Here is a 26,389-nt window from a genome sequence, read left to right as displayed (position 1 = left end):
AACCAAGACACAGATGATGCATCTTGTTGACAGTATTTATTAGAAAAAGAATATATTTACAAGTATAAAAGAAGTCCGAAAACAAACTTCACACACCGATGTCCTCACAGCGTGTCTTAAGGTTTGGAGATGACGCCATCTGGATACCGCTTCTTAAACCGAGCCACAACTTCAGGATCCAGCAGATGAATGCCATCCAGCTGGTTTCCAAGAGTTATCCTACGTGGGAATTTAAAGGGATTAAAAGGGCATTTTAAATAGATGAAAAAGTGTTTTAAATGGGCTGTAAAATAAAAGCAAGTATGTTACCAGTTGGGCTGAACGTTGTGGGGTCGACCGAAGAGCTCAATCTTCCTGGTGCCGGGCGAGAGCCTCTCTATCATGCCGTAGATCTCATCTGGTTTGTGACTTGTGGAGCGGACCTGAGTCGGAGGGACAAGACGCTTAAAAGGCTGAAGATGTGTGGGTAACAGTACGTTCGTCAGAAGATACGAAATCATTTACCTCAGCTACAATGACGTCGCAGTCCAAACCTCTGTTGAACCCCTGAGGGTTTCCTTTAAAGCCCACCTGAACACAAACAGCAAACATTTCTGTCCCAGTTCTTCATCAGCCAAACATTTCACACATCAGTTGCTCTCCTGACACGCCAAACAGAGGACGCTCGGCGCCACATTGCTGTGTTGTTACACACATCGAGCCGGCGTCGCAGAATCAGCTGAGGGACGACGACATCGTTGGTTAGAATGGAAAGTTCTGCGATGCTGGCTCGATGTGTGTAAAGGCCTCGGTATGGTTCTATCCGTCAATCCGTCTCCGTGGTCAGTAAACCTTTCGAAGTTTTCCATTGGGATGTCGGATACACAAGGCAGTTCACCTCCCGATCAGTAGGCGTTGCTACGCTAAATGACCCAATCTCACGATGTCTATGGTGAAAGTCGTTGATTGATTGTTCACCTTCCGGCTCCGTTCCACTCCTCACAGTGAACGATGGCGAGCGAGAGAGAAAAACTGTTGTTGGAGTTGGACCTTGTTGATATTGAAATGCAAATAATTTTGACCAAATGTTGACCGTCACACACAGTAAACTCTTTCAAAAATGGCGGCGTTGTTGTTCTGAGAGGAAGGAGCTAAACCGGAAAAGTGATTCCGGAAACGATGTTGTTAGCCGACCAATCACAACCCTTGCGGTCGCCTCGACGGATAGATAGGAATGTTGGCCGACGCACGCAAGCGACGAAGAGCGTCTCCGGGAGGGTCTCTGTCGCTCTCCGTCGCTCTCCGTAGACGACCATAAATCAGGCTTAAGCACACATAAGGCGAGCGTGTTTCACCCCTGTTACCGCCTTCCTTGCTGGCTAAAAGGCGCATCAGCAACTTCGACCCCCCGTTTCGCCACTGTACTTTCACACGTGACACGATATGCAACGAAGACCCATCAGTCCCGGCTTGAAAGGGCATATGTGAACGGCCCTTGGTGTCAGTAAAGGTGAAAATAAGTTCAAGATCACAAAATAAAATTCTGATTTCTGCATTTTGTGCTTTTTATGCTCACTGATCCCTTGTTTTAATTTTTTTTTTTTAGCTATAAAATTAAACTTCAGTAGGGAAGTTCTCGGCTCTATCTACGGCGAGAGCGTCTTTCCCAAGCAAAAACTAATGTGAATGCATCTCCAAACCTACCAGACAGTGCTCCTTCCCGTGGTTCAGCCAATGACCCGTTCTGCCTGTGCGGATGATTCTCTGAAGCTGGTTGGTTTTCACCCAAATGATCTCATCAACACGCTCGTAGCTGAGAGGAGAAAGTCAAGGAACACGAGGGAAGAAAAGTAAGACCGTGTCGCAACAAAATGATGATGGTTGTCAGTTTACAGAAAGAAAAACTCACCCCCAAAGGCTGAGACACTCTCTGCCCAGCTCCATGGCCCTGAGGGAGGAAGACAAGGACCAGTGGGAGTTATAATAACAATAACAATGGCAACAGAATAAATTTACACACATAATTCAGGCAAATTTCATTCTGGCACTTCAGGGGGAAAAGATTCATTTTCTTAATTACCTTCTTGGTTTAACTTATATAAAAAAAAGACACTTTAAAAATAAGTACTAATAAATGCAAAAAAACATTTAAAGTCTAATCTAAGTGTAGTAAACATGCCCAGATCACAGCTTAGAGGAGAAGCTGATATTCCCTCCAGAGATGTAACTCAGGGAAACAGCTGAGCTGGTCCTACATTTAAGGACAATATGAACATCTGAGGACCACCAAGAACATGGCTGCTGAACTGTTAAAAATCAAACTGTCCTGGATAAATAAATGGTTACACGAAGCAGTAGGTTTTCCAGCTCAGGCCATAAACCGAGCACAGAGACTTGTTTTAGTTACCTGCCAGTGACCCAGAGGAAGAGGAAACCGTCATCCTGTAGGGCGGGGATGCTAAGTTTTCTCATCTCATCATCAGTCAGAGTACCATACGGCAGCTCCATGTGGATGTCCCAAGGCGGGTCGGCCATCACAACTGCGAACTTACCCAGGATGGACACGTCCAAGAAGCGAATATCACAGCAGATCCACTAAAAAAAAAAAAAAAAACAATCGAAGCACGACATCATAGAAATCTAGTACTCGCAAAGAAAAATACCACCACATATGTGTTTATCTAATGTTCTCTCCTCTTCCTCACCTGTGATGGGAAGAGTGTGCCCACGTTGCTGTCAGCGTCCCCCGCGTGGAGGCCGAGTTCTGTGGTCCCCACCTGGGGCACCAGCAGGCAGCCCTCGGTCTCCGGGGGGCTGTCGATCTCATAGTGGACGTATTTACAGGTGTCCATGTGGAAACAGGTGTTGAGGAAGGAGCAGTCGCCGAGGCTCTCGTCTGTGTGCTTGTTGATGATGCGGCTGAACGACAGACGGTTTCAAAAATAATCATGAGCTGCACATTCCAACACGTAATGCAGCCTTTCAAATTTCAAGTTACTCTGAACTAGCTTGTGACCAATTGTGCAAAGACTTCTACAATTAAATCAATATTCTTAAAAAAAAAGTTCAAATCAAGAAGGTCAGAGGCTTTGAAAGTGAGTCCCTTTAGATTAAGGATGTATTTGAGATAGAAACCGTGTGGGAAACTCACACTGTTGAACATCAGACCACCTGAGACAAGAATATGTTTCACTTTTGTGGCTTTTAAAGTATTAAATGGTATTATATGATATTATCCCATATCCTTACACATTTCTCATATTTCTTTAAATGGATGATGTCTAAACATAAGGTCAAGAAACAGGGCTTTGATTTATCTAATGCAACCTTTCCGGCCACAGTCATGGTTACAAATCGACCCTTCAGGAAATTGTGTGGTTTTAATTGCTTTTAGTAAATGCAAAAATAATAATATTTTATAGCATCATTTCCAGCATATTTAACACTAATTAAGATCAGTGTATATAAAACCGTGGCATTATGATATTTGTCACAATGTGCTGGTTCTGATATCAGCCTGGTGTTTAACTGCTCATTAACGCCTGTTGGTGCTAGTTTGGCTTTTGTTACAGAATAAACTCAAACCAAGTCAAAATAGGGGTCAGTTTTTATGTCAACACAACCACAAGTGATAAAAAGAGGTACTCACCGGAAGTGCAACTTAGTGCATGGTTGAGGCGTGTCTCCAGAACGGACACACTCCTCTTTGGTCCCGTGATCGCAGAACTCTTGGACCTGCGCTCGGCCACGAGAGCGGAACTTTTCCACGATGGACTGCTCCTTGGCTGTGCTGGCATTAAGGAGCTCCAGGATCTCTCGGCTCACCTGGACACAGAGGACCGTCACATGAGGCCTCATCTGTAATCCCACACTGCTGAAAACAGCACCAGTCAACATAATAACCCCTAATAATTACCTTCTTGCTCTGCTGCTCCTTGGTGGACTGCTGGTTCAGGAGGCTTTCAATCTCCATGTCCAAATGGGACGACTGGCTTTTACTGCTCCTGCTCTTTTTCTCGGCCCCGCTCCCTGACGCAGAAGGCCCCGCCAGCTGTGAGGAGGAGGCCGGGGTCAGAGAGGAGGAGGACGAGTGTGGAGGAGAAGCAGAGCTCTGAAGTGAGGGTGAGAAGCCACTGGCTCTTTTGCTGTGGGTCTGGTCTTCTGCTTTTCTTTTAACTCCGGGCCTTTGGGCTCCTGCCACAGATCCGATCATAGCCCATAGTTTGGTGTGGTCCACAGCTATGACGACTGTGGAGGAGGAAGCAGAAGAGGAAGCTGCAGAAGACGAAGAAGCTGAGGTAGGCTGTCGGACCTCGATGAGCTCCTGAGCGGAGAATTTGAGCAGCAGGCTCTGGATGCATCCGTGAGTAACAGCTGATTCTGGCTGTGATGGGAAATAAATGCAACGGGAGAACATCAGAGAAGGTAAACATCAAATTCAAGGGTGATATTTTCCATTAGGACAACAAAGCCTTACACTGTTGAGTTCATTTTTGATGGCAAGGGAGTCTGTCGGCAGCGAAAGGCTCAGATCAGACAGGTATCCCAGCAGCCTCTTCTCTAGTTCGGGGTCTGGTGGCTTTTCTGTCTCCTCTTGAGAGCCGGATGGAGCTGACGGAGCTGGACTGTCACTCCTGGCTACGGAGCCGTCTGTGCTGCCTCCACCATCTGTGAAAGCAAAGTGAAAACATAAGCACAGACAAAAAAGGATGAAACCTTTCAGGGTTTAAAACAATATGAAGTTGAATAATAAATATGTATGTTTTTGGACTTCTTGTTTACTACATCTGAACCTCGTGATTAAAAACAGAACGGAGAGTTTTTTTAAATGGACGTGTCAAATGATGGTGTGAAAGTATAGATCTCATATTGGAGTCGTGGGGATTTAAACTGGATGGGTCCAAAACACACACACAGATATCAGTTGCATGTTGTTTTATCAAGTCAAGTAAAAAAAACAGGAATCATAATATTTTTAGATGTTTAATGACATTTATTTCTGAGCGGTTTTAAGTTTTATCGTTGAGTTTTGTAGCATTTTGAAATGAAATGAAAATAATAACTTTATTTAGACCAAAGGAAAGCTATAATGTTGCAGTGTTTTTCCATCAACAACAATTATAAGCCGTCACTGTGTGGTTATTGCTGCTGACAGGATTGATCTCACGTATCGTTCTTCGTTGCAGCGGAGCTGAAGAAGCCTCTGACTGAACACATTCTCTCAACTCTATGTTATGCAGAGGTTAGGTAGTATTGTACATGATGTTCATCAACTTGTTTTTATTTGCACGAGGGGCTTCGCCACAGTACCCAGCAAAAGATCAGTTTGTTTAAATTTGTTGTGTTGTTTCCTATATTGTTGTATTCTGCAGCTCAGTGCCATAATCCTGAAAATAATTCTCATTTATAAAAACAAATCCATCATTTGAATATTTACTTTAAACGGGATAAAGACATTTTACTTGTTGACATTGTTTTACCTTCATTGTAATCCACTTAATGGCAGTAGATAGCTGGTGAAATCAGAAGCTTCATTGTTTAAATCTTTAGCTTTAGCTCAGTTTTATACAAACTGAATTAAAGACGCTGTACTGTGTCCGGTTTGTACGTACCCGCCGCGGACAGCTGCGCAGGATCTTTCCGCCGCCGCTGCAGCCTCTCCCGCAGGGAGTCCAGCTGCTTCTTGTGGGCCTGGATGTTGCTCCATGTATCTGACATGACGAGCTGGGTTAAACACCAATTCAAATCAAATCCGGACGCCGGGCACACAGAGCAGCGTTTCTGAGACAAAGTTTGGTTCGCGCTCTGAGCTGCAATGTATGTGCGGTCCACAGCGGAAACTGGTCGTACTAACAATTTGACTGAGATTAGACGTTCCTGTCTGGCATTAACTTTTGCTTTACAGGTGACTGATGCTAGCAGTTATACTTACTGAATTAAGGAAACAATCACATTAATATTAACATATCATTAGTTACCATTCTTATCACAAAATTACACAAAATCTTTAAAAAAAAATCTAGTCGGATTCGTTTTGCACACGGACTCGTGTCACTTCCGGTTTCACTGAAATTAAAAGCCTGTTTTGTATGTGCTAAAAAAAATATATATTATTGATATTTCACTAAAGAAATGACTGTTTCTGTCCTTATAAAGACAGTAGCGTGTTGCAGGTGATATTTCTTTGACAACATATGGTCGCATTTTGTTCCTCTCCGACGGTTGCTTTTCTTCTTTTTAGGTTAGTGTAAAGATGGCGGAAACAGGGGAGAGTGGTGATCCCGTGAAAGACAAAAACCAAGTGCAAGTCATGACGGTAAGTCCTCCCTAAAATATTACACACTTAAACGTTTACACAAATTGTCTGCAGCCTTTGTTTTGCGAGGTCAGTTTAGTCTCTGGCAGGCTGAACGTCTCTGATTAAACGTTGCTACAACAACTGTCTGCAGCTGTCGTGCTAACAATTGCTTTTTGTGCTCAGCTTCTATTGTTGATACGTTGTCAGGCGTTTCCAATACCTATTATTTTATAGACCGAATGGCTTTAGATATTTTACTCTATCCCGTTAAACCTCAGTATGAATTATTATGCGCATCCTTTGCCTTGATCTGGGTACTTGATGCTGAGTCATCACATTATCGGGGTGAAAGCATTAAGTATGCACGAAGGAATGACTCTGAGATGCTGTAAGTGTCAGCTTTCCCTACAATTCAGATGTCAAACGCAAGCAGTTAGTCTATATGTATCTCTGTGATGGCTCCGAAAATATGCAACAGCATTGCATAAAGTACAGACTTTACACAACAACAGCTTCTAGTGAAAACAATTACACTACATGTTATTTCATTTTCTGAAATAATGTTTTGTAGAATCTACTTTTTTGTTGTTTATTAATGACAGATTTATTCATCTGTCTTTGCTCCATTGTCCCCGAACACAGGAGCTCGTGGATGAACTGTACAATTTCAGAGATGGTTATTTTGAGACTCACCGTGTTGAGGAAGCTGGAAAGAAACAAAGCGACGTAGCACAGGAGATGGAACGGACATTGAAGAAGCTGGAGGAGAATGAAGGTAGGGGCTGTATTTAACAACAACAAAAAAAAAAACTATCCGGTTGTCATGGCGGAATATAATCACCATCTTTGGTATCTCTGTTTTCGAACTTCCAACAGAGTGCTTCAAACACAAAGCAGAGTTTTTGCTGCAGAAGGGCAGGTGTCTGAACGTGACTCCAGACTTTAGTGCTGCAGCAGAGGAGTGCCTGTCCCGTGCTGTGAAGCTGGAGCCCGGCCTGGTTGAGGCCTGGAATATACTGGGGGAGCAGTTCTGGAAAAAAGGAGACCTGGCCGGTGCCAAGAACTGCTTCACTGGTGCCTTGCAACAGGTACGGCAGTTAGAGGAGGTTCTCTTACGGTGTTTGAATAGAAGAAGATAATTTCCCTGCGTCTCCACTTAGAAACTCAGCTGTCCCATGCTTGATCTTCCACCCTTGTAGAAGAAGAACAAAGTCTCCCTACGCAACCTGTCTATGGTGTTGAGGCAGCTGCCGGCGGCCAGCAGCGACTTGCATGGCAAGCAGGTTCTGGAGAGTGTGGACATGGCCCGGCAAGCTGTCCAGCTGGATGTCACAGATGGGACGTCTTGGCGTGAGTGTAGAGTCATAGTCTTTGTGCTGTCAAAGTGCTTCTTGTGCTTGATGCAATGACAGTGTCGTTAGAAAGTCTTTTATGTCGTCATTTTTTTTACAGATATCCTTGGAAATGCCTATGTGTCTCTGTTTTTCACCTGTGGACAGAATCCACAGTTCTCTCAACAAGCTCTAAGTGCCTACGCAAAATCTGTGAGTGCACACGCACTCCGAAGCGGAGGGCAAATTTGCACAATTGGAAATTAATTTGAATGCTTTAATTTGACTGCCATCACATCCTTCTATAGGAGACTGATAGAGCAGCTTCTCATTACCCGGAGCTGCATTTCAACAGAGCCACCCTGTTCCAGTATGAGGAGATGTTCGGCTGTGCGCTGGGCGGCTACAGTCGAGCAGCGGCGTTGGACCCGAGCTGGGAGGAGCCGCCGGTGAAAGAGAGGCGTCTGCTGGAGTACCTGGAGAAGATGACAGAACTCATACAGAACAAGGTGAGAGTCGGCATCGCTCTTTCTCAATCTGGTGTAGATAACAACACTCACTGGTGTTGGAAATCATGGTTTGTTGTGCAAATAGGTTGTATTTCCCATATAATCCCTGGTTTCTAAAATATAAACTCGTAAAAAAATACTTTTTCTAGAGCCTTACTAAACTAAAATGTTGTATTAGCACTAGTTTCAATTAAATATAAATTGTAGAAAATTATTCACATTAAACAGTATCACAAATTTCCCAATATGAAAAATGATCATATTGCCAGATAGTGCTTTTCATTCTCTGTAAATGACTCTTATCCAGATGACATTTTGACCACATGGGGGCAGCAAAGTTTGGCTTTGGGGTTTTCCCTCGCATCAAATCTGTCCGTGTTTCCAGGGGAAGGTGAAAGCACGCCAGTTGCGGACAATGCTCTCGAACCTCAACACATCAGCTTTGGGTCCCTGCTCATCTCCACAGTTTCGCGCCCCGTCTGGCCGCGTCGGCAGCTTGGAGCCTCAGACTCTTTCCTCGCTCACGCACGGTCACAATGCTGGAGTGGCCGCCCTGGGAAAGGTGGTGTTCAGCCTGGCCTCCGAGGGTCGTATGGCCTTGTAAGTGCACTACATCCACATCGTCTTCAGTCTTGGAGAAATAGTGTTTTTTTTTATTTCTAGTGTTGGCCTGAAATTGTGCACCGTTTCTGTTCTCCAGCACCTTTGGCATGGTTGACAGTGAGGGAATGTGCCTAGTGGTGATGGTCTATAACACAGCAGACAGCTGGGGTGTGCTGATAGGTGATTCTGTGGTCATTCCTGAACCTAATGTCAAACGACACAGTATTACACATAAAGAAAAGGTAAGTAGTTCACGCATGTTGTTCACCATTTGCACCATAACGTCTCTGATTGTTCGTTTAACCCTTCCATGCCTTCTCTGTGACAGACATTTGATTTTAGAAGTATACGAGTGGACTCTCCTCTCCTCCTCATCGTCAATGGGAAGAAGCAGAACGCCCAGAGTCAGATCCCCGTCTCCATCAGCTACAAACACCAGAGCGAATGATCCAAGAAAAAAGGACCAAGTTTTTGCTGGATTCGTTAGATTTTTTCCAATTTTGAAAGTTTCTAAAAACGTGCCTGTTTTACATGTTGTTTTGTAAATAGAAGTTACCCTGTCATGTTTTTCTCTATATTTATGAACTTCTTGAAGTATTTTTTCCCCTTATGTCTTTATCGGATCTTCTGTAAATGAATAAACCTGCGATGAGCTCAGTTGTGACTTCGGTTTCCCTAAAAAAAACCTTTTTTTTTTTTTTTACCTTAAGCACTTTATGTGCAGTGGTAAAGCCGCAGCTTTCAGGGTTTTATTACTTTAACACACTGACCGTGAACTGGCATGATGCACAGGACCACAAAACTAAACTAGTTCGATCATCTTGTATTTTCTCATTTTCTAAAAAACATCTACTCAAAAAGTCACCCATGATTTTGGGTCGGACAGTTAAAGTTTTAATATTTCAAATAAGGAATTGATCAGGGTCTCGGGTAAAAATATAACATATATGATATAAGTCAGATTGAGCATTGACAGAACATCTAATTGTAGTATTTAGTGGCATAAAAGGGAAAATCTCTCTTAAAGAACTACTTAATATCCTTTATGCAGCTATAACCTGGATCTAAAAACCAAAAATGTCTTGTGTGTCAGACATTTACACTTTAAAAATATCAGTTAAAGCAACAAAATCGTTGTTTTGGTTGCACTTCTGCTTTATGCCTAATCTGTAAAGACTTTTCAGGTACTCTTTTCTTTAAAATCTCTTCTTAAAGTAACACAGGAGAGTTTGGTTTCCCCTGCAGTTGTGGGACGTAACGCCAGCGTCCTATAAACAAAGCTCCATGTGGGCTGTGCACATGTACAGACATATACGTGCACTTCTCACGTTGAAAAGTCACAAAGATGTGAAGCGATCGCAAAATAAAACGGTGTGGTGTGGCTCTGAAAACCAAAATCGTGAACTAGGGCAGTTTCAAGAGTCGGAGTCTGCACAACTGAAGTCAATGTACTTTAAAACAAGTCATAAGCGCATCGTTTTAAGGTTCACAAACTTCTCTAACAAAGAACAAGGTAGAAAAAATGGTTATTTTGTTGAGTCTCACACCATCTACAAAGACAGGTCTGTTTTACTCACTTTTACTGGAACAGGTGTGTGAACACAGAAGAAATGATAAACAGTTAAAACAACTTAAATTCAATGGTTTGTCTTCTCAAAACATTTAGGGTTCAGGGTACAATAACTAAAACTCTCCAACTAAACGAGTAACAAGAGAATGCAGCACAGTGCAGCTGTAGCATTAATAGTTCAGTGTTTGTTGATGAAGGAGCGGCCCTGATCTCTGGCCGGGGAGCTGAACTGGAAGAAGGTCTTGGCTCCATCGGGTTCCAGGCAGGAGAAGACACGACTGTCGGCATCGGGGCCGAGAGAGAAGAACTGAGGGCTTCTCTGTGGAGTCGCCTGCCGTGCCATCGCTGGGTAACACACAGGGGGTCGATGGACGTCAGTCATTGTAACTCTGACCCTCACACACACACAATCAGCTCTTTGCTCCTGCTGATCTTTCCTGACGACCACCTCTTTGAAACAAAACACCTTCAGCTGTATCCTCCTTTAGGCCGTTTCAACATTCCTCTACATATTTCCTCATCTTACTTTTTAAAGTGATGATCTCATCAAAGCATCTAATTAGCAAGTCTTTCAAAAGATGGATAGATTCATATTTTACTTTTTCTTTTTTTTTTTTGTTCTGGGTCGTAACTAACAGTTATTTTCACTATTAATTACTCGGTCACCTCCAACTCTGTGTCCTAAACAGCTGAGATGTTGCCTAAAATGGTTCTTAAAACAGAATCCAGTAAAAACGCCACAGATAAATAGCCTGGGAATTCCCATGCTGCTTTGCGCTCGATTTCATTCTCACTGCAAAGTCAGCCTGGAAACCATCGCCCTTATTTTTGCCAGAGTTTGGGAACCAATCACAGAACGGGGGGGGCGGCAGCAAGACGATGACGACGTCTATGCGCTACACCGAAGCTTGTAGAGCGTTAATCCACACATGACAGCGGACACAACGTTACCGTTTGATGCAGCCTTAGAAAGTGTTTCGGAGTAGATTCACCCTAGGGTCATTTGAACCGTGACATCCAGCCAAGTAGCCCACCCGAAGTTTTTCCGATATTGGCTGAACATCAGCTGAGTTACTGAGTTATCCCGAATAGCTTCGTACAAGCAATAACGGACCCTGGCAGTATCTCCAAAATTACCACACTAAAATCACATGCCATGACACCAAACTTCTACAGTAGTACAAATATGGTCTGTACTCACAAAACGATGCATTTGGAAGTTTGTACATAGTCCAGGAGTTTATTATTATCATCAACACAAGCCCGATAGCTTCTCTGCTGCTAAAGCTGCGTCGACGTCACTTCTGGGAGCTGGGAGCTTCAAAGTAAGATGAGGGTTGATCTACTACTGTAGACAACAAAGCAAGGCTGCTCAATTTCTCCATTATTAAAATAAATTCACAACTCTACAACATAAAAATTCATGTAGAATATAGCATATAGGCCTACTTTGTTGTCAATTTAAGTAGCTTAGAGCGCAAGTTTACTTTTATTTTCCATTTTTTTCTTCTTCCTCGTCGAATTTCTGTCGTCATCTGGTATAAGTGATACAATTGGCTATGAATCGCGCTCAAAGCAGCATGGGAAGAACCTGACGTCATTTGATAGATATTCGTAGCGCCCAATAAACGGCTCTAGGCATTAGTAAACCACGCCTCAAATACGAGAAAATGCACACCTAGTTCCCAGACCACCATCTCATCGAGATTGTGGACGCGTCAGCCAGGCTAACAGATAAAGCCAATGAGCTCAACATATATTTCTAAAGGTTAATTTCAGGCAAACACTCACCTGCCTTGAGCAACTCAAACATCACACCTCACCGCGCTGTACCCATTTTTATTATTGCTAATAGAGCCACTTCCTGTTGACCTCTTCACCACCAACAACAAACTCGGGCATTGGAGAAAGATGGAGAACGCAGAGCAAGATGAAGCTACGTCCCTCTATATTTCGTCTGTGATGAGCTGCTTGTTGCACAAACGCGATGCACAACGGAGCATTCTCCATCGCGTTGTTTGTTTGTTTCTGACGGCGACAACAACAGGAATATCGTCTCTTCCAACTTCCGGGTCACGACCCCGGGAAAAAATCTTGTACATGCGCAGAACGCAAAGTCTAATTCACCACGTGCTTCACCGTCTACTTTCAACCGAGTTATCTCGGGGTCTTAATCGGATCCGATCCAATTTCTTGTCAGTTAAGGTGTCTACATGCACTTAATAACTCAATCTTATTGTAATTTAGCCAATAATCTGATCCTTTCAATGCCATGTAACCCCACTGAGTGTCTCACCCAGTGCTGGGTGGAAAATCTCAGCATTAAATCTGATGTTGTGGACGTTTGTGTTCTCAGCGCTCAGGCACATCTCAAGAACATTCCAGAGCTCCTTTATTTTATTAAAACGGCTACTGAGACCTACTCTGCCACCGGTTCCAGCAGTCAGGTGAAGAAGCAGCTGGAGAGACTGAACCGTAGCAAGGCTGCAGGTGCAGCTGGTGTCAGACCCAGGGTTCTGAAGCCTGAGTCAGGAGAAAGTTCCAGTGCTGTGGCAGACATCTTTCCCACATCACGAAACTCCTTGAGAGACTGTTATTGGTCCACCTCAGTGAGCAAGTGAACACTTTTGAGGACCCACTTAAGTCTGCTTAACAATGTGGGGGTGGTGTTGAAGCTGCCATCATCTACTTGCTTCAACGAGCCCACTCGCATCTGGACAAAGCGGCCGGTGCATTGAGGATAGAGTTCTTTGATTTCTCCAGAGCTTTTAATACAATTCCACCTTTGCTGTTACGTAAGGAGCTGCTGACAATACAAGTAGATTCCTCTGGAACCACCTGGATTACCGACAAACAGACCACAGCTTCTCAGACTGAAGGGTTGTGTGTCTGAGACTGTACCCTCATTGTTTCTCTTCACTCTGTACACCTCAGACTTCCAGAACAACAACACTGACTCTGCAGTTGTTGGGTGTTTCAGTGATGGAAAAGAGGCTGAGCAGAGGGAACAGGTCCATTTCTTTTTGGCCTGGTGGGAGAACAATCCCCTCATATTGAACACAAACAAAACAAAAGAATGTGATTGTGGATTTTAGGAGGACCAGGAACAAGCTAAACACAGCCTCCATCCTAGGAAAGGAGGTGGTGGAGAAATACAAATACCTGGAAGTTTCCCTGGAAAAGAGACAGAGCAGACTATAGATCTCAATGAAGAGTTAGTTCTTAAGTGTTTGCACTAATATGCTGCATATCTTCTCTAGAGACAGCAATCTGCTTTGCAGCATTTGTTGGGGTAGCTGCATCAGAGCCAGTGACTCAAAGAAACTGAACAAACTGTTTAAGAAGGCTGGCTCAGTGCTGGAGACTGCACTGGAGCTGATTATGTAAAGAAGAATGTTACAAAAGCTGCTCAACATAATCAGAGATGCTGCACACCCTCTACACAACGAACAACAAAGAACGCGTTCAGCCAGAGGCTACTTCAGCTCCGGTGCGATCAATAAAAGACTCAGAGAATTCAGAGAACGTGGTGGATTCACAGCTAAAACAATTACTGATTGACCATTTGTGAGCTCACTTAAGAAAGAAATGTGGGTTGAAATGGAAAACTGTCTTGTTTCCGACAAATCACAACCCAAATCATTTCATCAATGCTGTTTCCTCCAAGCTAGAAAGGAGATGGACTTCTGTGATGACATGTTTGAGTACAGTAAATCATGAACAAAGTGTTATTACCAATGTTTAAGTCGTGGTTTCCAGGCTGTGGCTGCATGTCTCTTTCCCCAACACCCACCACCATGTTCCGCAGCCTCAGCGAGTCGTACAGGCTCTGCAGTTTATGATACTGCCTGTTCCTCTCCATCAGCCTCTCAGACACCTCACTGTACTTCCTCTTGTACTCGTCCATCACCTGACGAGCACAATTAAGAGAAGTACTATCTGGTATTATCTGACATGATTTGTCAGAACTTAAGCTCAATACTGAGAGATGACGGCTAGGAGACCTTTTGTACAATCTGAAAAGTAAGGTAGTTTTTTCATGTCTAACTGCAACCTGATGCTATGTTTTCCCAAATGATATCAACCAAATTCAAACCATGCTTGATAAGAGTCCTTGTGGCACATTGGTAACGTTAAGTGATGAAGAGTTTACTTTCTTCAGGGAGGCAATCTCCCCTCTCATGGCAGTGAGCTCCAGTTCTCTGCTCTGGTTCTGTTGAGTCAAAACCTTCTCCATCTGCTTCAGCTGTGTATCAGCGCGTGACAGACTGTACTCTTGATACATGCGCTCCTGATGGACCTTTAAACACAGAGACTGACAAGCTAGTAGTCATGACTGATGTAAAAACATGCTATCAAGGTTCGCAGACAGTCACTGACTGCGAATGTCTTTAGACAGAGTGATAGTTGACCTGATAACTCCAGAAGGCCAGAGCACGGGCACTGATGTCAAGAACTACGTCTGGTCGGAGACCTGCCAGCACCATGGCTTTGTACTCCTCAGATGGCGACAGCTCTGTCCTCACAATATCCAGCTTCCCAGAGAGCGCAGAGGAGCATGCCGGGCAGATGGCGGGGGAGCGGCTGAACTCACCGGACCCGTGCTGATCACAGAAAACATGTGAGCAGGCTGTGACCCAGGCAAAGCCGCTCAACTTGGCCCGACACTTTGGGAAATTACACAGGAGTGTGTCGTCACCCAGAGACATGGCCATGACTGCAAAAAGTACAGTAATTGTTAAGTAATGGAAACAAGACCTGCATGATGAAATTTAAGGGCTCAATGTTTAAAGATTTAGGATGGTGCATATTTTTTTTGAGGATATTACATAACTTATAATATAAATATTTGTCATAATTTATGTCTCTTTACCCTTGTACTAACCTTTGTTAATTAGGCTAAATTACCCTAATTGTTCAAGATGAAGAGCTGCTACCAGCCAACAAATTTAAGCAATTTAGTTAACTTTGAAAAATAAGAACTTTGAAGCCATTAATCTATTTTTCTCTTATCCCTAAATTTATTTTCTAGGTTCGTGGGTCCTTTTTTAATAATACAGCGCCTGTCTTTAAATGCTAATTTGCAGTCAGAACACTTCAGCTGCTGATGCTAACTCCTCTGTGAGCTGATATATTTAGAGTTTAACTTCTAATCTGTTTCAGAATGAAAGAGCTACAAGATTAACCCAAATGTACCAGTTTATATGAGGAATCTTGATGAAAAGTAACCTACATCGGATGCTATTACTAGCAAGTGAGCTAGTAGCAAGCAAAGCATAAAACCTTTTGCCTGATTGCTAAAGCTAAGCTAGTCAACTGTAACGTTAAGTTATTTTTCCTTTACTTGCTTGTTAAGAAAATGTGTTTTTGGCGTTTATATGAATATTTTTTTTGTCAATACCGGCATAATTTTGTTTTTTTCTTATTTTAATGTTTAGCGACAAATCAATATCTTACCAGTTGGTCCTTCCTCCCTTAACAGGTGGCAGCAGATGACGTTAAATTAACCCTGTATTCTGATTGGTAGGTTCCAACTCACTTTGAACCAATCGCAGAGGCAAGAGGTCGACATATTTCCTCAGGAGTTTATTACATTCTGGTCTTGTACATAGTTTTGACGTATAACAAAATAAATGCAACCTAGAATATATGATAATTTTAGAAAAATAAGTGACTGAAAACCCTCTTGGTTACATTTTGAATAATGTGTCAGTAGATTGCAGTTACATTGTTTAAAAGTACCCGATTACATTTTAATTAAGTCTTTTTATATTGCAACAAGTTTTGTTTGCCAATCTGTTTTGGATAGGCTACCTTAATCAGACCAATGTTAGATGTAAATGTTCAAATTTATGAAAGTTACTCCTCTCAGCTGTGTTAATGATGACTTCATTCATTTTTTGTTGGTGTTGTTGTTGTAGTTTCTCCATTTACACTGAAAACACTGCTGATGCAAGAGCAAAAAGACACAATGGCACATAAGAAACAAGACCAATAAAACTGCAGCCAAAAAGTATTGGATGCAACTTTGTTCTGTTTTTAAAGTGATGATAAACACATAGAATTAGATACTTTTTGTAAAATACAAACAAAAAAACATTACATTAGGTTTCTTCTTATGAAAAAAAATACTTATTTACTTATTATTTAAGATTACAATCCATCATTAAGATTATTCAATGCTGGATTGGAAGAACAATGTTGACTTTTTAGTCTTCAACAATCCCATAACTGCTGTTCCCAACAGAAAGTGATTGGGAGTTTGTGTTCACACATCCACACCTTTTATGTGAAACCCGAGTGGTCTTAAAATGCTTGATTTTGGTCTGCGCAGTTTAAACTCTAACCTTTCGAATGGCGGTTCGACTCCCCTGATGAATAATACCACATTTTCTTGCAGTCTCTGAATGGACTAACTACAGTAAGCTTATGTATAATGTGGGACACCTTAAATTTGGCACCACCACCTCCTCCCACGTCCCCTCTTTCTCTTGCTTTTATCCATCTCTCCACGTGGTACAGGAGTAAAGGCAGGGGGTGAAAGAGGGGCATTGTGCTGTGCTGCAGCAGATCCGGGGGTTCATAGTGCGAGAGGGGAGATGCTCACTCAACTGTGTCCAGCTCGCCATTGTCAATGATTCCCATCTATTCTCTGCCTTTTAAATAGAGCTCCAGTGTAAGATGCTTTTTGGAGGGGGTTATTATGCGCTTGGTGATAACACACATATTATACGCATGCATGTGGAATGGATGCCCCACTTGCACTCCCACAACACTGTGGTAGATAATTGGCCCTATATGGAAATCAAAGGTTATAAATATTGCCAGCGCAGTCCTCGGCGATCATTTTAAACCTTTTTAAACAGAAGCCACCTGCCAGGCAATTATTACAGCCTAAGGATTTCATTATCTATCGTCCTCACTGAGGTTTGGACAGTAGGTGTATACTCATAGTGTCACCTGATTGATTAAGTCACCTGTTACATATTTTAACTCGCATACTGTATATTATTTTGGACCCATGACTATATTATTTCCGCCATGCAATTATAAAAGCATTTATCTTGAAAAAAAGACGACGTAAGTGTCCAGTTAAATTTGTTTTTAGACGTCCAGCGGCTTTGACGCCATTGTCGTGTTTTATTTAAAGTTTATAGCTTCTGTTTGAGTGTGTAAAGAAAAATAAAGCTGCGGGGAAAGAGACCCGGGGAGGCTGTGTGTTACACGCCATTGAAATGCAAATATCATAGAACAAGGAGTGGTTCTGTGTGTGTGTGCGGTGTGTGTGTGCGTGGTCCCTGTATATGCATGCAGCGGAGCAGCAGTGCGAGAGGAGGGGCACAAATTGGACAAGTTTTTTTGGGGTGGGGGGGAGAGGAGACTTTAGGAAACAGCCACACACACCGTGGCTCCATATGACACGGTGCTGCCGGGCGGATTTCCAAACACCACCTCTTTTTTTTTTTTAAACTTTCTTCCATGAAAGGCCGCGTTTCCAAAAACTTCTCATACATTTTTTTTTTTTTTTTGCCTAATTGCAGCTTTTGCTCAAGGAACTGCACTACATTTGAACTTTGAATGCTTGCAGGAGCTCGTTCAAGTGCGCAAAAACGTGCCTGGTGCCATTCAACCGACTGATGCCCCCCTCTCTGTCTGACTCGCCGTGAATCATGTCACGCCGGAAACAGAAAAGACCCCAGCATCTCGTTAATGCGGATCCGGGGGGCCCGAGGCTGCTGTCTCACGGTGAGAAAACACTTACCAGTGTGCATGTGTTTTTATTTAATTTTCATTGAGAGAGGCTGCTTTGTTACCGTATAACATATACTAACACATAGCAGTGTGTGGAATTTAGTTTCAAAGTCAGTCAAACTTTAAGACTGGTGCTAGCACAACTCAAACGTATGAGTGGCTTCCTTTTTGATATCTTACAACTTTGTGGCCGCATTTCAACAATCGCACCTGATGTAACAAAGTGAAAAGTTTCGGATCTCAATTTGTCAACCAAACAAATGCCCATGTGGTCATTTAGTGCAATGGGCCCAACTGAAAGGAGACCAGAAGCACTTTGCTCATTGCCAGTAAACCTGTCCTTGTGAGGTGAATAGAGCCGGATTAACTAACTTACATCTGTGGCCATTTTCTTGAGCTGACCGTCCTCTTGGAAACCAACAGGCTGCTTAGCTCTGACTGCTGGAGGTCTTTGATTAGTATGGAGCACTCGCCTAATTGTCAACAATAAGGTGCATGGGCGGGGGGGAGGTAAGGCGGTGTTTTTTGGTTAAGATTAATCTTCCACCCCTCTTTTGTCTTCTTCTTTTGCCGTTCATCCATACTTTTCTTCCTTATGTGCCCCTTTTCTCCCATTTTCTACCTTCACAATACTTCCCCCCTCCCTTTCTTTCTCACCCTTCAGCCCTATTGACTGTATACTCCTGCACAGTTGGAGGGGGGGGGGGAGTGTTCGGATGGATGAGAAAAAGTTTCTCACATTTGTGCCACATTACAATGGGATAGGCTGTAGCTCAAAGTGTGTACGCCTGCCTCCTCAGGTAATCTGTCATAGCAGGAGGTTTGAAGGTTAGATTTGGAGTAATTTCCGTGTTTCCAGCAGGTACAGGTTTGTTTCTAAATAACAGGGAAGGTATTTTGCTGAGGTACAGTCTTTCATTCCATCACTATACCTCTCCAGGAGGGAGTAGTTAGTTTGTCTCTCCATTGTTGTTACCCTCCCCCTTCTTTTTCTTTTTACTCTTTCTCACTCTGTGCTCAAGATTCTGAAAGAATTTGACCCCTGGGCGGCACAGGTCAGATTAGTTGACCAATCAGGGTGTGTGGACAGTACCCAGAAGCCTTAGCATGGCCTGACCCTCGACCTCCACTCTGACGTAAGGGGGAAGGGTGAATGGAGAGATGAAAGACGTAACTGCTGCCGGGAGGGGGTGGGTTAAGAGGGGTTATGGGTTGTCTTGGTGATGCCCATTGTCCTCCAAAATGTGTTGCCATAGCAGCAAGGTGGTCTGTAAGCTTTTTTTTTTTGTGTGTGTGTGCGCAAGATGTTTGAGGAGTTTTGCTCCAGAGAGCACCGATTGAGACAAGACATTACAAAGAGTCTGAAAGTGCCGAGTTTCTTCCATTTGTTTATTTGCTTGTTCAAGGCCGTTTCCTTGCAGTCGCTTCTTTTTGAAGCTGTAATTGTATCTTTTGGTATGCACAAACTGAATTTGTAAACAATAACTGGAGTCAGTGAGATAAACAGTCCTCTTTACCAAAGAAGAACATTTTCATACATTTTCAGGACTCGACGTTGACATGGCGGGTGTATACTGGAGTTAAGAGTATTGCGTAATGATGTTCCAGCAGATAAACAAGTATTCTTCTCTTCCTGTCATTCCTCAGAAGACCAGCTGAGCTTAAAGTCTCCATCCTTATCTCTGGGCTCAGACGTGACCTCATCGGGGTCCTCTTCTTCGTCTCCCACCTCTCTGCAAGACTGCCAGCCGCCTCTGGCCCCTCGCCCATCCCCTGGAGGGCTCCACGCGCCCTCCTTGCCCAGTGAGAGCTCACCTCCTCCCCACTGGCCCAGCCACATCGCCCCCTTCACCACATCCCTCCCCAACACCCACTCTTCCCTCTCCCCAGACTTTCCACACCCATCGCTGTCTTCGCAGACTCACTCGCCTCCTCCTCTGGGTCAAACCTCTGGTTCCCACAGCCTGCCCCACCAAGGAAACTCCCACTCCACCATGACCTCCCCGCCGATGGGCAGCTCTGCCACCACCACCACCACCTCCTCTTCCTCTTCTACCTCCTCTTCCTCTTCTCAGCAACCCAACCGAGACAGCTCCAGTCCTGGTCAGCAGCAGGCCTCCACCTCACCCGGGGACCAGGGACAGATTCAGGTGCCTCCAACCCTGGCGGTGCTCTTGGAGGAGCTGAGGGTCCTGCAGCAGCGGCAGATCCACCAGATGCAAATAACAGAAGAGATATGTCGGCACGTCCTCAGGCTTGGAGGGGCTTTCTTTTGTCAAGATATTAACGCACAGAGTAGTGGTGCGAACAGCAACCAGAAGCCCACAGGAGCACCACTGTCATCACCAACACATCCTGCCACAGCAACGGCAGTAACCACAGCCTCGTCACTTTTGACTGGACTTCCATCGTCTCTCTTCCCCCAACCGGCCATCTCCAAATCAAGCATGTCACATGTTAACGGCAGCAGAGCTGCGTCCTCCTCTAACTCCACCTCGTTATCAACCTCCTCCTCTTCAGCTCTTTCATCCACTCTAAGCTCCTCTGTTGCCTCCCTGCACCCCCTGTCCCTCTCCCTGGGCCTGCCGCCCCGCTACCTCCACGAGAAATCATCCAACACTTCCTCGTTCGGTCACAGTAACGGCATCAGCTTCCCAACTTCTCCCCTCGCTACAACCAGCCATCCACAGGACCTCCAGTCGGCCTCCTCTCTCGCCTCCGGACGCCCCCAGCATGTCTGCCGCTTCTGTGGAAAAGTACTGAGCAGCGATTCTTCACTCCAGATTCACCTGAGGTCGCACACAGGTGAAAGGCCCTACCAGTGTCCCGTGTGCTTGAGCCGTTTTACAACCAGGGGGAACCTCAAGGCTCACTTCCTGCGACACAGAGAGCAGAACCCCGAGCTGTCCCTGTCCCTGCTCCCCCCCGCGCTGTCGGAGCAGACGCAGACTGCTCCGAGCGCCATCCAGAGAAGGAGAAAACGGAGGGCCGACGATGACGAGGCGTATAATGGAGTGAAAGGAAGCGTTCCTGGGATGACGGAGAGCATGGCTTTGGGGTTGCTGTCCGGTGCGTCTGCTCGGCCCTCGCCCACCTCCCTGCCTCTGCCCCCCTCGGTGGACATGGCGCTTTTGTCCACGGCCCATTCGCTGCTGCAGCTGAACAGAGCCTCGGCCGCAGCCGCCGCCAGCGTGTCCAGCACCGGCCTGCCTTCGTCGTCACAGTCTTCCTCGTCCAGTCAGTTTAAAGGCGCGAAGCAGCAGCGGTTTGATGAAAACACCCCCCCTCACTCTGCGCTCCATGCAACCTCCCCATACTCCCAGCTGGCCCATCTTCCCAAGATCCTCTTTCCCGGCGGCGCCTCGCCTCACCACCTTGCACTTCTCAGGCCCCCGAGCCACCCATCCACTTCCCACCTCGCTTCCCCTCATCAGCTCCCCTTCCCGTTCCCACCTTTCCCCAAACCGTCCACCTCCTCTCCCTCCTCGTCATCTCCCACCACCTCCACCCAGACCTCGGACACGTCCAAGTTGCAGCGGCTGGTGCAAAAGCTGGAAAAGCAGCCACAAGGGGGTGCCTCCTCTTCCTTTTCTGCCTCTTCTCCCTCCGTCTCTGAGGCCAACGGAGATGCCCACGACCTATCCACCACCTCCAGCGCGTATCGCAGGGAAATGTTGGCCGCTCTTGGACTAAGCCCTTGTGTAACCAGCCATGGAGTCTCAGGTTCAGGAACTACAACTACCACGACCGCCCCATCTCTCCCCACTGCCCAGGCTGCTAATCAGTGCGGAGTGTGTTATCGAGTCCTCAGCTGCCCCAGAGCTCTGCGTTTGCACCAGGCCACACATCTGGGCGAGCGTCCCTTCCCTTGTAAGCTTTGCGGCCGTTCCTTCTCCACAAAGGGCAGCCTCAGGGCCCACCTGGCCACTCATCGCGCAAGACCGCCCAATTCCCGTGCCCTGAACTCCTGCCCACTCTGCCCACGCAAGTTCACTAATGCTTTGGTCCTTCAGCACCACATTCGCTTGCACCTCGGAGGGCAGATACCACCCGATGAGGAGATGCCGCCCGAAGATGTTCCGGAAAAAGAAAGCGCAGTATTTGAAGATGTCGAGTCTGAAAACTCCTTGTCGAAAGCACAACTCCTTCCTCTGGCCTTAACAACGGGCCCCAAATCTCCAGTGGGTGCTCTCAACTCAGGGTCCACTTTTAAGCAACCCGCTGCTAACGATGCAGATTTTGTGAAAATCGAAGAGTCCGGGGTGTCGACACCCAGCGTGAGTCCTTCCCTGACCTGTAATCCCCCCCCAGCGGGAGCAGAGAGCTCCATGCGTCTGGGAGACATCACCCCAGCTGGTGAAAGCCCCGTGAACAGCTCGGTATACTCAGAGGAGGAAACCCTCGCTGAAGCAGGCAGCACAAGCCCCTTCAAAGCACCGTTAGCAAGCTCTCTCCCGGTCGTAAGAAATGGAGATTCAGAGACTGACGACACCCCTCTTTCTCTCTGTGTTTCAAAGCCCGGTGCAGAAAACTTTATTCCAAACACCGATGAAACGAGCCCCACTAACGAGTTCAAAATGAGTCCCATCAGTAGCTCGACTCCCCCAGCTGAACATCCTGTACCTGCACTCACCCCTCCCGCCAGCCCCAGAGCCGTGGCAGCAGCAGAGGAGGCTGGGAGCAGCGGGCCGCACGACTTACGGGAGAGAGACGCCACCCACAGTAAAGGGAAGAGTGAAAACATCCCATCCAGAGAGTCTGTGGCTGTTTCTGACCCAGAGCTGGAGAAGGTTACTCCAACGAAGGAAGGTGTGCCAGAAAAACCATCTGAGGACCACGAGCCCCCCGTCGCTGCACCTTCAGCTGCACCACACACTCAGCCTCCTCGGCCAGACAAACCTTACAGCTGTTCCCACTGTGGAAAGGCGTATGCCAGCCGAAGCGGACTTAAGGTGAGAGTTTGAGGTTTTAACATGGAAGTGCATTAATCATGTTGAGTTTTCTTAAACTTCATGCTTTCAGACTTGTGTGTAATTGGCTCTTGTGTTGTGTCCCATTAACAGGGCCATATGAAAACTCACCCTGGAGTGTTGACCAACATCCCCTGCAAGGCTCAAACCAATGAAAATGACTTTGCAGAAGACCCTGGTTCACATTCGACCAGTAAGAACTCCAGACAGCAGGATGAAAAGCAGGGACTGGCCCCGGAGAAAGGTGACAGCTCCAATCCTCTTCCGGTCAGTGTTGGCTCTGATGTGGCAGCTGAGACTACAGATGCCACTGCGTAGAAAGTAGTTGCTTTTTCAAAGGATCCTGACAAGGGAATGTATTTTTTTGATAGCATGAGAGTTGTTTCGTAGAGTCTTTAACTCGATTTCATAGTTCAGTTTTGTATTAAGCAGGTAGATCTAGTTTATATCGTAGTACCTTTACGGGAAGTTTGTGAATGTAGTATTTCTGCTGCCTATTTTTGTATTTCAAAGACCACAGTGAGGCCTTATCTTACACACTTTACAGCATTGTCATGGTGAGAACTGCTTGTTCTTTTCTGCTGACGCCTGTTTCAGCACATACTGTATGATATCGAGCAACCAGTGCAAGCTGATGTTGTTGTTTGAAGAGAAAAAAGTCCAGAATTTTACAAAATTAACTCCATACCAAAACGGGCCATGTTCCTACCGGCCGATGTGTGTACATATGACCTGCGGTTACATTTCATGCCTTTTTTTTTTATTGTTACTGTCTTTGTTTTCAAATGAGATGCTGCTGAATGCATGTCTCTGACGTGCTGAGTTGCACTGAGAGCCGAACTGTGTCCCATGCTGCTGAAACATCTACTGAAACAGATCCACCCAAGTAATGATCACGCCCATGATGCCGTTGATAATAATAATAATAATAATAATGGTTGTTTTAGATTACGAGGACTCTTGTGAGCAGTCCCTTACTGACAGCTGTGAACCTTTCCACCAGCACGTGGCGTTATTTGTGTTGATGATTGTGAATGTCTTCCTCATTCTTGTCGGTGCTATCTGTGCCGTTTAACCTGCAGCAAGAATGAGCCCCGTCCGTTAAAGCCCCCCCCCCCCACCAACAACCCCAGCCCTGCTCTCTCAAAGCACTTGAGAGTGCCCTGCTCCTACACAAATTGTGTGCACTCGCTGCATTCCTGCTTTGCTCAGTTTAGTATTTGTATGCTTTGCCTTCTCTTTGTAACCTCCCCCCCTTTTTTTTTTTTTTTTTTTTTTTCGTTGTAGCAATGACAGAATGTGTTCCCACGCTTCCCATGTGATGTATAAAATAAATAAAACAATGGCCATGTGAAGAGGAGACCTGTTTGTTGCCCTTCTGTGTTTTTTTTTCTTCTTCTCCGGGTTAAGACAGCGTCTCTGTGAATTAATTTATCTGTTTAAGCATTCTGGTTGCATGACTCTTATTCTGTGGGCGCCTGTATGCACACTGTTGGTCAGTTTTCTCTTGTTTGTTCCAGTTCTCTCTGTGTCTGGTTTGGTGGTGGTAGTGGTGGTGGTGGGGGGTGGTGGTGGGGGGTGGGGGGGGCCTTTGTCTGAGGCGCTGGGCTGGCTGTCTCCTAATTCTGTCTTTTATGCGCTCGGTGTCTTTTAATATGTTTCAGCTCCCCGGCACTGTGTATGTGTGTGTGAAAAGGATAATCAGAGCCTGTATGAGTGTGATTGAGGGTGCAGCTGTAGAGGCTGCCTCCTCCCTCCTTTCCCTCCCCTCTCTCTGTGTCATTCTCTCTTTCATACGCAGTCTCTTTCATTTTCTCTTTCATTTCTCTCCCTCACTCTCTCCTCACCCCATCACCCCCTCACCCCTATACTCCCCCCCCCTTCCCACCCCATGTAATGAGCTGACACACAGGAAGCTCTAATCCTCACACAATAATGCCCCTCTTCCCCCCAGAGTGACTGGAAGCGGGACAGGGGGCAACAGGGACCAACCTGGCCCAGCTGTCCCCAAAATGGCTGCCTTTAATCCCCCCCAGTTTTTTACCCCTACAGGGGCTCCAGAAACCATGACGACTGGTAACCACGGAGAAGAATGGCCAGGGGCAGAGAGCAGGACAAAAGGAGTGAAAGGAGCCATGTGTGAGAAGTTTGTCCACATGCGTTCATGAGTGACAAGAGACGTGTCTCAATCAAAAAAAAACAAAGCGCGAGAAAAGTCATTTTAGCAGTTCTCAGCATCTCAAAGAATTCAGGAGATAAGATGAATATAAAAACCCACAGGTGTGTGCGATGATGGTGGCGTTTCACCACATTTTGATTGTGTTTAACTTTTCCGGCTGATCAAGTGCCGTTAATCATCTCTCTGAGGACATCAATCATGTTCAGTAAAAAGTTTTTAAAGCAGATAAAGGGCACTGTTTATGCACTTTTAGCTCCCCATCAATGATGAATCAACACCCAGCAGGAGGACAAAGAGGCTGCTTACTTCTCATTGATCATTAATTTATTTAATCACAGTAACTGAAGCTGCCATTCAAGCGTGACATGAGCACACCCTTAGATCAGTTACAGATAAAGAAGTGTTGTGTGCATCCATCCACCCACTTTCTATGCCCACTTAATCCAATTTAGGGTCGCGGGGGAAGTGTTGTGTGTTAGTTGCTATCATTATATATTTCACAGGATTTATAAAAACAGGGTGAATTGATATTGTACCATTTCGGACAATTGTTTCAGAAAAAGCCTTAAAAAAAGTTTCATGGTGGTAACACTTGATAAGATTTGTTCCTGTAAACAGTGGCTTTAATAAAATGTAAAATCTAAATCTATAAAAGGTTGTTAAATCTGTTCTATCTATCTGTTAAATGCTAAAAGAGAAGGCAAGACATTTTTATCTCTGATCAAAAAGATGCCAGCTGTAGAAAACAAATATTTTTAGCCTGGCTTCATCCAAAATTCATGTCTGATCTCTAAATATAAATGAAAATTGTTTAATTACTTGGTAAAGTATTTTATATAGCGCCAATCCACAGGACAAGCCACTAAAAGTAAACAAACAACAAAAATCCAATTCAATCAACCCAACTCCTTTCAATTTAAGTTTATCCATTTGGGTATATAGTCGATTAAATTATAACCCAAATAAAAAAACGAATATATCAAAATCTGTGCATTCATGTTACATGACACGCTAAAATATTAAAAATGGCATGTTGAGATCGCTTTAAACTCGTTCTTATTCTGCAGTTTATTTCAAATCCACAAGAGGGAGCCATAGTCCCAAAACAGTAAACCAGGAAATACTGAGTAAAATGTCATGATTTACATTATATGAACGTGATATTATTTGATACTGTAAAAATAAGCATAAGTAGATT

General features: G+C 44.9%; 4 protein-coding genes across 4 annotated transcripts; 2 read left to right on the top strand and 2 right to left on the bottom strand.

Moving 5' to 3' along the window:
* Positions 1-21: 21 nt before the first annotated feature.
* mettl3 (methyltransferase like 3) lies at positions 22-5,838 on the bottom strand. Its single transcript, XM_075450852.1, has 11 exons — positions 5,592-5,838; positions 4,457-4,647; positions 3,896-4,363; positions 3,629-3,804; positions 2,685-2,898; positions 2,387-2,574; positions 1,889-1,927; positions 1,684-1,792; positions 505-570; positions 310-422; positions 22-219 (listed from the first exon to the last, which is right to left on the bottom strand). The coding sequence occupies exons 1-11, from the start codon at positions 5,695-5,697 to the stop codon at positions 117-119; spliced, it is 1,773 nt and encodes a 590-aa protein (XP_075306967.1). The 5' UTR covers positions 5,698-5,838; the 3' UTR covers positions 22-116.
* Positions 5,839-6,033: 195 nt separating this feature from the next.
* Positions 6,034-9,377, top strand: ttc5 (tetratricopeptide repeat domain 5). The gene is made up of 9 exons (XM_075450847.1): positions 6,034-6,295; positions 6,920-7,052; positions 7,154-7,365; positions 7,477-7,627; positions 7,730-7,821; positions 7,917-8,117; positions 8,503-8,717; positions 8,818-8,962; positions 9,049-9,377. Exons 1-9 carry the CDS (start codon positions 6,233-6,235, stop codon positions 9,166-9,168), a joined length of 1,332 nt encoding a protein of 443 aa, XP_075306962.1. The 5' UTR covers positions 6,034-6,232; the 3' UTR covers positions 9,169-9,377.
* A 943-nt stretch (positions 9,378-10,320) lies between these two features.
* ccnb1ip1 (cyclin B1 interacting protein 1) lies at positions 10,321-15,002 on the bottom strand. The gene is made up of 4 exons (XM_075450946.1): positions 14,703-15,002; positions 14,444-14,590; positions 14,026-14,200; positions 10,321-10,635 (listed from the first exon to the last, which is right to left on the bottom strand). Exons 1-4 carry the CDS (start codon positions 14,997-14,999, stop codon positions 10,469-10,471), a joined length of 786 nt encoding a protein of 261 aa, XP_075307061.1. The 5' UTR covers positions 15,000-15,002; the 3' UTR covers positions 10,321-10,468.
* A 2,703-nt stretch (positions 15,003-17,705) lies between these two features.
* LOC142369549 (uncharacterized) lies at positions 17,706-24,418 on the top strand. Its single transcript, XM_075451907.1, has 3 exons — positions 17,706-18,036; positions 19,690-22,994; positions 23,106-24,418. The coding sequence occupies exons 1-3, from the start codon at positions 17,961-17,963 to the stop codon at positions 23,328-23,330; spliced, it is 3,606 nt and encodes a 1,201-aa protein (XP_075308022.1). The 5' UTR covers positions 17,706-17,960; the 3' UTR covers positions 23,331-24,418.
* The last annotated feature ends 1,971 nt before the right edge of the window (positions 24,419-26,389 follow it).

The sequence above is a fragment of the Odontesthes bonariensis genome, chromosome 19 (genome assembly GCF_027942865.1).
Source record: "Odontesthes bonariensis isolate fOdoBon6 chromosome 19, fOdoBon6.hap1, whole genome shotgun sequence".
Classification (NCBI taxonomy): Eukaryota; Metazoa; Chordata; class Actinopteri; order Atheriniformes; family Atherinopsidae; genus Odontesthes; species Odontesthes bonariensis.
Note: the sequence above shows the minus strand (reverse complement) of the source record. Positions and strands in the feature narration are given on the sequence as shown.